General features: G+C 36.8%; 1 protein-coding gene across 6 annotated transcripts; it reads left to right on the top strand.

Annotated features, from left to right (window-relative positions):
* Window positions 1–1,136: 1,136 nt before the first annotated feature.
* On the top strand, window positions 1,137–11,539 carry LOC149741211 (heterogeneous nuclear ribonucleoprotein K-like). Of its 6 annotated transcripts, none has more exons than XM_089882118.1 (15): window positions 1,137–1,289; window positions 4,208–4,350; window positions 4,976–5,032; window positions 5,350–5,393; window positions 5,513–5,588; window positions 6,222–6,329; window positions 6,389–6,517; window positions 6,926–7,073; window positions 7,439–7,456; window positions 8,128–8,158; window positions 9,168–9,306; window positions 9,806–9,865; window positions 9,977–10,048; window positions 10,400–10,515; window positions 11,350–11,539. In XM_089882118.1, exons 1-15 carry the CDS (start codon window positions 1,262–1,264, stop codon window positions 11,372–11,374), a joined length of 1,194 nt encoding a protein of 397 aa, XP_089738244.1. In that variant the 5' UTR covers window positions 1,137–1,261; the 3' UTR covers window positions 11,375–11,539. The 6 variants fall into 6 exon arrangements, with proteins under 6 accessions (XP_089738244.1, XP_089738227.1, XP_089738306.1 ...); XM_089882101.1 differs by having other exon boundaries at window positions 7,439–7,471; XM_089882180.1 differs by lacking the exon at window positions 5,350–5,393 and having other exon boundaries at window positions 7,439–7,471.
* Window positions 11,540–11,569: the final 30 nt, after the last annotated feature.

The raw sequence follows: 11,569 nt of genomic DNA, 5'->3' as shown, positions 1-11,569 counted from the left end.
TGTAAGCTTGTGGTATGATAAATAAGCCAACCCAAGCGCCGTAACCTAACAACAAACATACCAATGTAACTAAACAAAAGCCCCAAGCAGTAACGCCACTTCTTGTGGTAATTTAATCTTATTGACATACGCTAATTGATTTTCCCGCCAAACGAAACATGAGAGAATTAAGTTTACTATTCGCGTCACGTGTGATATTTCTTGGCGAAGGCCTTTGCATGATAAGCGGTTAAAGCACGCGGACAAGCGACACATGTAATGCTAATACTTCCAAGTTAGGCTAATTACCAAGTATTTAGGCCCGTTTCGTGTTGTTGGCGTTCAGTTTACCCGGCGGATTTATTGTCAACACCCGTCAAAGTTTGACTGCTGAATATGATTGAATGTAAAACAACGTTCGTATCATATCGTTTGAAAATCAGGTACCGCTTTTATTGTTCCCAATTCCTGCATACATTTTCTGCTACCGCCGATTCGCTGCTACACCTGTAAGTTCTGCACCGTTTTTGAAGAACTATCGGCAAAGAGCAAATGTGCGTCCAAAGGTTCGCTTTCCCAAATCGCTACATAAACGAGTCACCTCAAAGATGAACTAGTAATACTGGTATTGAAGCAGAGCTTGCACGTTATATCTTAGCATACCGAAGAAGACTGTAACTACGATCCACGTATGTTCGTTTAATAAGGCCTCGCACAAAAGAACCTTTAACACGAAAAAACAAAAAAAACATATTTGGTTTAGTACATTAGTTGAATAATTTAATTGTAAATTGAATAAATGCAGAAGGTGGAAACTTATCCACAACCTTATAAAAGACACCAGTGTCTTTTCAGTAATTAGTTGTAAAACGAGCAAGATATTTATTTATTTAGGGAATTTCCCATCGCGTCAGATATTTCGTTTCTTCTGCACACTGCGTTTTTAAATTTTCTCTTAAAATAAACCAATTTTGGAGCTCTAAAACAAATGTAATGCGCAATATTTTAGTATAAACAGGTTTTTATAACCCTCAGCAATTCATTTATTTAACCGCGACTTAGTTTCTGCTTTCAAAATTATCATTAAGAAAGACATAGATCTTAGATCTACCAGGAAGTTTCAGGGACTTTCGTTTTATATCAACAGTAACACGCGATACTTTATAAGAAAAAAACAAGTCATGTTGTAACATATGGGCAGACTTTTTACATATATTTTTATCTTTTTCCAAGGAATTCATCTATTTTAAAATCTGTTTAAACACCAGGAACTTCTACCAAAATGTCAGAAGCAACTGATTCATCAACAAGTAAGTTTGTATGGATGTATGTATGGCAAGTTGCAAGTATATTGTAGCAGTTCATAAACTGTGTGCTGCCTACTATATGTGATAAAAGGTTGACGTAATTTTGTGTTGTGCTAAATTTAGTTTCAAGATGCAAATGTTGCTTATAGGCTTTACTGAAACCCATTGTTTAATTTTTGTTGTGCAAAAGTCAGGCAATTGTGTTAAAAATTGGCTTTAAAAAACACATTAAGCTATTTTGCAATTGGTGCTTTTACACTATTTTATAGTTGGTCAATGGTGTGTTTACGCCAAAAAGTCCTAGTTAATTACTCTCAAAGTAACATACATGGTAACTCGTAAGCTGGCACAAGGTATATGTAACAGAATAACGTGTTAAAATGACTGTTAAGTGTCGGCCAGGTAAGGATAAAGCAAGTTACATTCATTCAATCAAGTTTTGAATATGTTAGTTTACCACCCTATGGCATTTTAGTGCCTTTTGTGGCATGGTTGACAATTTAGACAACCCATTAGTGACTACTGGGTTGGAGAAATTGCTGTAAAGTGTCTTGCTCAAGGAAAGATACCCCACAAGGGTAGCAGCGATGATCCTTGAACCCATAACCTCTAGGTTAGCGTAAGACGTGCAACCAACTGTGCTACAGCACCGGACAAATTCATTAATAAAATTTTATACAATGAGGCCTATACAATGACTACAAATGATTTATGCAGCATAAATCTTCAACTTTAAACAGTTTCATTGCTACCTCAGTATTTACATTACATTACAAACCAACATTTTCCAATTGCTAGGAGGTATTGTTAGATTTAGCATAGGTGGATCTACTTAATTTGACATTTAATGTATATACATATTAACATATATATATTGCTTAGTTAAAAACACATTTCCTGACTAAATATGAGGTTTTACAAAGAATCTTAAAAAATGGTTTTGTTTTCTGTGTGTTGTTTGGTATGTGCAAGTTCACCCACTGCACCAAGACCAATATAAAATACTCTAGAAGTGTAACCGTCAAAATAAAAAAGGTTTAGTCATCTCTCGTGTTCGTCTGCAACTTTGTTAGTGATTTTTTCAGTCACCACTGTATTGGAGCAAGACTGTTAAGTGTCTTGCCCAAAGATATATGCCTACAACTCCACAGTGGTGGCAGTGTCGAGCCTCGGCCCTCTGATCTAGAGGCAAACCATCTAACTACTGTGCCAATGTGTTAACAGAGTATCCAAAATGATTGGTTTGTGTGGTGTTTATAACTTTATCCTAAATGCAAACTGATTGTTTAAAGCAAGCCTTATTACTGGCGTTCATTGTACTAACAGGGTATAGGTATCACATAATGTGGCTAATGCTAATTCATAGGCCTTATATCTCTTATGTGTTGATTTTCTATTGGTAAATATTTGAAAACTAGATGAAAAGTAATGCCCAGAATTTTCTTTATTAACAGTTGTACTGCATTTCACTAAAGTTTAAATAATTGGTTTGTGGCAAAAAAACAACGTTGTTTTAAAAAAATGAGTAAAATTATAGTCTTTAGTTGGCGTTAGAGAGTGTGCAGATATGACGTGATATTTTGCAAATAACTTTATTCTGCGTTTCAAAACCGGTATTTTTAAAAAATAATCGCTCAATAAGACTTAACATATTTATTATGCTCAAAATAGACTATGGTATACCAAGAGAAAAACGGAAAAAAAAATCGCTTTAAAATACAAAGACGGCGTCCGTCCGCCAGCCGTTACGCACACTCTACATATGCTTTTATTCAAATCGGTGTCTACCGTTCTGTGTTGCTTATATTACATCTATTGTCTCGTCCTCACCGTATCGATTGGTATTGAAATAAAATGTACGTAGTTATGCGCGCAATATGATATGGTGTTAGATTTATGGGTTTTAAATTAACAAGTACGATCTGTCACTCATTTACTCATGTTTGTCATTTGTAATTTGATTTTATAATTAGGGTGTAACGGTTACGCCTTTTATTAAATAAGTTATGTTTTATGCATAAGCGTGTTATAACGAGTGTGGGGGGAAACGGGACACCTTTAGCACATAATATCCTGATCGTGTTTAAAACAAATAACAACAGTCTATCGGAGTCATAAAGATACGATTTTATAATTCTTAAAGTTTTCTTGATTTAGACTACCGGATGGGACAAGAAAATAAAACAAAAATGGATCCCATCTTCTCCAACCCTAATATATATATATTTAATAGAGGAAATATGAATAGTAATACAACTTGTTTTTCTTTCGAATAAACGCAAAAGTCCTGCATTGTACATTTGTATGCAAGGTGTAGATATTTGTGACGCAACAACCGTGTATAAATACACCCAACGGCTAATAACAGTTCACATGCCTTGTTATATCTGATGTCCGTCTGGCCACCGTATCGGTGAGTGCGTAATCCTTTTCATGAATCTTTCATACGACATTTATTGCAGACGGTGTGCCTGGTGAGCGCAAAAATTAATTAACAACCGGCGTTCGGTTTTGGCCACAAGCTGCCAGCTCTGAAATGACTTTATATTTCACATTTGTAGCAGTGGTAAAGAACAGTTGAAGTAAATAAGACCTATGGTTATGTAAGGCAGAAAGAAAACTATGCTAACGTATTCAATGCGAGTTATTTTGCCTCAATTATAGCTGCTATATCAAAGCAGGTACGTTTAACACTGTTGTACAGTATCTGTTATAAAAGAACTGAGATAAATGTACTGTTAAATAGAAAAAATACTTTCATATTGGTATACGTTTAAAATAGGTTCGTAGAGTCTCACCTAGCTGAAACAGCGTTATATTGTTATAACAGTTTGTACGTTTAACAGACAGCGTATTTTAATGAACACTAAGTCTTAGACTTCCGTATTATTTCTGAGTGATTAACAGTTTTTGATCTCTAGATAAAAGATCCCATGATGACGTACGAGAAAGCGGGGATAGTGACGTAAAACGATCAAGGTCAAGTTTCCAACATGACCGATTCCATCAGGGTGGACGTGAACCGAGTGATAAGATCGAGTTACGTGTACTTATCCCGTCCCACGTAAGTATTACGTTCATGCATAACTTACATCAGCATTCAGCCTTTGCCTTTTTTCGTAATTGTTTTAGTTACCTAGCTGGAAAACCACGTTACAGTGTTGGGTTATTCTCCTGATCCCTTCTATAATGTTTGCCAAACCATGGTCAAGTAAAGGACCTTAGGGCGTAGCGTAGGCCATGGTCGAACTGGTTAAGGTTTAATGTATTGCTTAATGATAGATCTATTACTATGGGGTAAGATGGATACCGTCAGCAAATATTAGCCCTTATTTCTTAATTGTGTTTTTAATGAATTACATTATTTAACAAACACTCTTTTTGTTTGGATACTGTTACGAGTTCTCGGTTTTGAGGAAAGTGTTATATAATTCTGTAAACATACTTTACTACCAAATAGGACGGTAAACTGAAATGAAAACATGGACCATTTTACCCCAACCTATACCATGTAAATGCATTTTTTTAGTCCCCGCATGGCAGGGCAACGAAAGTCGTTTCGTAACACGGGTGTTCTGATTCATACACCTCGTGCTCGCCTACAAGTAACCACGTATGTAAGTTATAAGAATCAATTCCTTGACCGTCCGCAGAGAATTACTTCATAATCGTTTTAATTTTCTCCGCAGACGGCCGGAGCTATTATTGGCAAAGGCGGTGCGAATATACGTGATCTCCGACAAGAGGTACATTCTTTACCTATATATGTATATGCTGAGATTCCTGTTTATATAATTACTATTCACGTATGTGCATTACTTGCTAATGTTGCTGGTTCAACCAGTCCACCAAACTAACTTAAGTTCTTTTGTCCATTTTGCTCCACCGTCCTCCGTCCGATCCAATCTTCGATCCCGTTGCCACGGTAACTCCTCCAACGACCAACACCTCACCTGCCGTCCGCAACATCCAACCGGTTTTACCGTATTCTCCAATTTATATATCCTATATCTCCTGCTTTTGTTGCTTGTAACCACCGCGCACTGTCTCGGGGCCTCTGCAGTTCAACGCGAACGTACAAGTCCCGGATAGTCATGGTTTTGAGCGGTAAATGAATATTTGGATAGCATTTGCGTTTCAACTCAGAACGCTATAGTATAAGTCTACCCTTTATAATTTGTATAGAGTAAAAATGTTACGTTTTCACACATTTTTACGTTTTTTAGGATCGTTTCCGCAGTGGCAAAGACAATAGAAGATGCTGCGAACATTTGTGGGAAGGTCGTGGAAGCGCTTAACGAGGTAATTATGACGTAATGGCGCTCTATAACGCGAAACCAATATAATATTACACACTTACCTGTTTACGAATTAGGATTCCAAAATAAATAAAAAAAAGTTTAAGGTAATTTGAAATGTTTTTTTTTAACTAAAAATAAATAAAATGTTGTATGGTTAGCTTCGTTTATCAAGTACATGCGTTATTATTCATGTTCTGTCTTGAACTGAAAATTATTATTGTGATACGAAGAACAATTTTCCCACTTATGTTTACTATTAAGCTGGCAGGTTTTTCTATATTTTTAATAATTTAATAAGTCTCATACGTGATTTGTTTAAATTTATAAAGTGTCATAGTATATAGGGCATGCCAAGACGCAATATGGTAGACAGATTTGTCAATTTAATTTGTAGACTTCACTTTTATTTTGTTTATAGTTGAGTTGATGTATGGATTAACCAAGATCTCTTGTTTTATCCTAGCGTAGTCCGCGGGACAACCGAAGTCGTGATACGGTTTTATATAGGTTTCGCCCCAGCTTTAATACATCTCGTGCCCACTGAAATGCCTCATTGCCCCCTAAAAAAGTGTTTTATTTAACTTAAATAACGTTTAGAATACGAGTACATTTGTTGTGTTTTTTTTTATTATAGCGCATGCATCACCCAGAAAAAGTTGGTTGTCTTCGTATGCTGGTACACAAGTCGCAAGCTGGTACCATTATCGGGCTCAAGGGCTCCAGGATAAAGGAATTGCGTGAGGTAACGTGTTTATGAATCTTTTATGATCCGTAAAGTGCAAGTAGCTATCCCCTTTGCAGATGACAGGGGCTAACATTAAAGTAAACCAAGAGTGCTGTCCCGAGTCAACAGACCGTGTATGTCAAGTTCGTGGCACGGCAGATGTTGTTGTCAAATGTGTGGCTCGTATATTGGAACACCTACAGCAGGTAATGTTACAACTTCTTTTGCAACAAGGCATTTAAATATTCAATCATACTCACCCATATATACAGTTTAGGTTTAGCCAAACTCTTCAGATTTCTGTCCTTGTTTTACATAATCTGGACTATAATATATTATTCACCAAAAAAAATCTCCTACGAAGTTACATGGTAACACGTAACCTTGCACAAGGTGTATGAAACAGAACAGCCGTGTTATAACGAACTTTGTTTTCCAGCCACGCGAGGATAAATAAGTTCCATAAATGGTAACTGTTAAGCAGGCACGAGGTGTATGAAACAGAACCCTCGTGTTATAACGACTGTCGTTTCCCTGCAACGGAGGGAATATAAGTTATAACATTCGTTTATTTATCATTTCATCTTACATGTTGTATCAATTCACCATCACAGGCCCCACCAAAAGGTCCGATCAAAAACTACGACCCGAATTGCTTCGACGATTCTTACGACTATGGTGGTTATGCTAACGAGAGAGGGATGGATGGCCCTCGTGGTGGGAGACGGGGCGGCCGTGGAGGCAGAGGAGGCTTTAGAAGCGGTAAGAAACTACCCGAGTGCAGACTCGAACCTAGAACTGTTGGATTTATGTTTTCTGAGACATTCATTTGTGAAATTTATATCTTTTTGGTCATTTTTTGCCCTTTTTTAAAATGGCGTCGATATGAAGCGTTGAAGTGTCTCTGTTATTTTACTCCTATATTAATTAGGTCCGTAATAATTTTATTAAATTAAATAGGGGTTCGGTTTGAGTTTTAGTGTACAATGTGTAGCGGCACTCGTTTTTATGCAATTTTATAAGCGTGTTAATCCGGTAGTTTTGCCCAAGGTTTACGTTACGCTCTTTTGTATGCTGTTTTTATAATTTATTATTATTTCTATGTTTGTATTATCTCTATGTTACAGGTGGAAGATTCGATCGTGGTGAGAAATTCTCTGGTAATTAGACATTTATTTTACTTCATTTAATTTTGGCTGAAATTCAGTGGTTTTTAGCGAAACCGTATCGGTCTTTTTACAAGCAGGCTTTTCTATTATATAACGTTATGTAAGGCCCAGGTCTGACGGCGAATTACGTCATGAAGCCTAGGAATTAGACCACTGTTTCTCTAAACCAGTGGTCACTTTTGGGTAGTCCAAATTTCTTACTCCAAAAGAAAAAAAAGAAAATAATCACCCACAAAGATACATATATAGCAAGGTGGGCACGAGGTGTGTGGGATAAAACAACCGTGTTATAACGACTGTGTTTGTCCACCCACGGGAAGATTAATACCGCTACTTTTATTTATATGCCTTCTTTTATTTTATGGCTTATATTCGTCCCGTGCCGTGGCATAGTGGTTAGCGCCCCTGCCTGTAACCCAGAGGTAATGGGTTTAAGGCTCGACGCTGCTACGTACATACTGGTAACTCATAAGCAGGCATGAGGTGTATGCAACAGACCACCCGTGTTATAACGACCGTCGTTGCTCCGCCATGCGAGGATAAATCAGTTACATACATGGTAACTCGTAAGCTGGCACGAGGTGTTAAACCCGTGTGATAACGACTGTCGTTTTCCGGATAAAGTAAGTTACATTCATTCATTCCAGGTGGATATGGTGGTATGAAACGAGGCGGAGGGTGAGTTGTATGTTACCGTTTATTGGTAGGAAAATATACCTTAAAATGGGTAAATACTTATGGACGCCAGGCGTTATACTGTACCATGTCCCAACTGTTTTACTTTATAATAAATTGCCTTCAGTATAAATCGAAAGTAACCGCAGTAAAATTTAGTCACATTTGTAAGCGTTCACTTAAAATAAGCTTTTGCTTTTAAATACTGAAATGTAAGACTTAACAAAAATGGCGTCTGAAACCCTTTCTGTTCCCGCCGCATGTTCGTCTGCCAGCCTTATAAAATATTGAAGTCTAAGAGCGCAGGTGTTAATAGAATATTCATAACCCCCCTAGGGGCCGCTTATCACAAAGCGAGCGAGTTTCAGCCTGGTGCCGTTTTGTCCACAATACCTCATTCACCTTGTGAATAATTCATGTCTGTTGATTCGCCCGGAAACTCCGCGTGTATCTTCTTTTGTTCAAGCGTATATTTTTCTGATGGCATCTACTTTTTTCGACGATCGTTTTAATCTAGAAGGTCTCGAATTTCATCGCGTAATGCTTCTTTCATGAGTCCCGACCATTCGAGTCGGTCGCATGGTAACGACACAGGCAGACGTTTTTAAAATTTTCTGGTTCGCGCTGGTTTAAACCGAACAGAATTAAAAAATGCTACAATAAGAATCAAAGAAAGAAACATGTAAGAAATTTTAAAACAGTTACATTCTATTTGCTAGGTCAAAATATCGGTATAAAAGTTTGCTTCAACTATTTATTTCATTAACAATATAGTCGTCCATTCGTTCTATTCTATATAAGGGCGAGGTCCTACATGTCAGGGCACTTAAAGTGTAAACCAAAGTTTTCAATTTTGTGTGAAATATTGCATTTTTTAATACTTTTTAATGTTTTAGATATTTTTAATATCTTAATAATTTTTGATACCCTTGATATTATAAGATTTTTTTCTACTTTATAATTTTTTTCTATTTTTGATACTTGTAGATATTTACATAGAAAGTTTATACAGTCGGCAGAACTACGGTGGAGACGGCGGTGGATTCGGTGGTTCAAGATATTCAGCTCCGAAGTCTGGTAGACGTTTGTATGGCGGTTACGATGAGGATGGATATCAAGATTATGACGATAATTTTGACCCTTACCAAGAGGTAGGGGATGTTTATGGTGTTTTATTTATTAAATATAGTAGAGTGGGGGAAGATGGGACACCTTTTCGTTCTATTTTCTCGTCCCGTTTAGTAATAAACAAAGAACTTTCAAAAAATTATAACACTGTAACCTATAACACTGTAACATATGTGCTGAAGGTGTCCCATCTTTTCCCCCCACCCTACTATATATATAGTAGGATGAAGGAAAACAATTAACAACGGTCTATGGGAATCGTTAGGATACAGTTTTATATTTCTTTGAATGTTTTTTTTTTTTACTACCAAATAGGACGAGAAAATAGACTGAAAAGGTGTCCCATCTTCTCGCTAATATATGTATAAAGCGTGTGTGACTCCATTTTGCAAGCCTTGGCCAATTGGCTTTAAAAAAAAAAATTCCTATAAAAATATAACTTGATCAGCTCGCTTTGAATGCACGTTAACATACAATCTAAAAATACATACACTAAACCTATTACTTACAATTATACTCCAGAACTTATACAACGATAGCGGCGACGGCCAAACAGGCAACGGGGACCAGAAAACAACACAAGTAAGACGTCCTTACTTTTCAATTCCGTACTTTGGCGAATTTTACCCGAAAAAATAATCATTTAAAAATTCGACCGTTCATTTTTTAAATTATGACGTAATACAAACGCAGGTTACTATACCAACATCGTGCGCAGCTTCTGTTATTGGGAAGACGGGTCAAAGAATTCGCCAAATACGTGAAGTAATGTTTAACGTTATTGCTTATGTATATATAGTAACTATGCAGATCAAGGCTCGACTATGGTTTTAGTACATTTCTTTTTATTTTAAAATACTTAATGACGTAACCAAGTTTTTAATGACGTCACACTAGGCATTGTACAAAATTCTAAACAACTGCCGAAAAATAGATTATTTTTACGCACTTTACTTTACCGTCAATGTGACGCTTAATTAATTTAAAACGGGCGTGTCGAGAAAATAGAATGAAAAAATGTTTCATCTTACCCCATTCCACTATATCTAATGGAACTAAAGTAGTTTTTACATTTGTTTAATAATGTACCAACTTACCCCAACCTACTATGCACAGGACAGCGGGGCAGTGATCGTAATCGACGAAGCGGGTCCTGGTGAGGAAGAACGAGTTATCTCAATCACTGGCAACGAAGAACAAACACAAAACGCGCAGTTTCTTCTGCAGAAGAAGTAGGTTGAAACTTTGCCGTTTTTCTGGTTGGGTAATATACGGTGTCCTGTTGCACATTGTATTTATGTATATGATGTATGAATGGATACGACTTATTTGTATTCGGCTAGCGGGACAACAAAAGTCGTTATAACACAGGTGTCTGTTTCATACACCTCATACCTGCAGTGTCACATAAGCAACTTTGTGAGTGAATATTTTTTGGGCATATTTTCTGTATGGGTGGCAACTTGGACAACCCATAAGGGATCATTTAATTGAAGTATTTCCGTTAAGTGTCTTGCCCAAAGTCAGGCAATGGTTTTCCAAGCTTTAAAATATCGCGGTCTGTTTGGATACAACTCCTGCAACATATCCGCACCCGGTTGGAAGACTAGTGATTTTGTTGTTATAGCAACAACAATCTATGGTCTCCTGCACGGAAGTGGAAACTAACAACGGTTTTGTCGACCTGATGGCAAGCTAATAAAAAATAAATGAATGAATGTAACTTATTTATCCTCGCGTGGCAGCAACGACAGCTATCTAACCAAAACGGGTTGATTTAAGTTAGCGAATAAAAAAAAAAGAATAAATGGGTATTAATTAATGGCAAGACACCAGTGGTTATGTCCCATTGTGAGTACAAAATCAATCTGTTAAATCTAACAGACAGTGAACTTCAATTTAGTTGCGTATACGCATAAACACAATTAAAATCAAAAAGGAAAATTGCATTTGAATTTTGTTTCTGGCCAGATATTTGTACAGAAATATTTACATACAGACTAAATGTATGTGTGATTGTAATCCTATTCTTAAGTTAATTACTTTACTGTTTTGTTACTTTACAGTGCCGAGGAACCAAAAGACGAATGAGGGTTGTAGCATCGTAGCCGAAAGTGCAAATTCTGCCTGGGTTTCATTGTATATAAAGCGTGTCATTACTTTTGTATTGTCGTTGTTCGGCATATAATTCCGTATAAGCTAGTTTGTGTTCTGTAAATGTGTAAAATAAACTTAAACCATGTGTTTTTATCATCATTAATTCTTAATTATCCTCGCGCGCCAAGG

The sequence above is a fragment of the Ciona robusta genome, chromosome 1 (assembly GCF_009617815.1).
Source record: "Ciona robusta chromosome 1, ASM961781v2".
NCBI lineage: Eukaryota > Metazoa > Chordata > Ascidiacea > Phlebobranchia > Cionidae > Ciona > Ciona robusta.
Note: the sequence above shows the minus strand (reverse complement) of the source record. Positions and strands in the feature narration are given on the sequence as shown.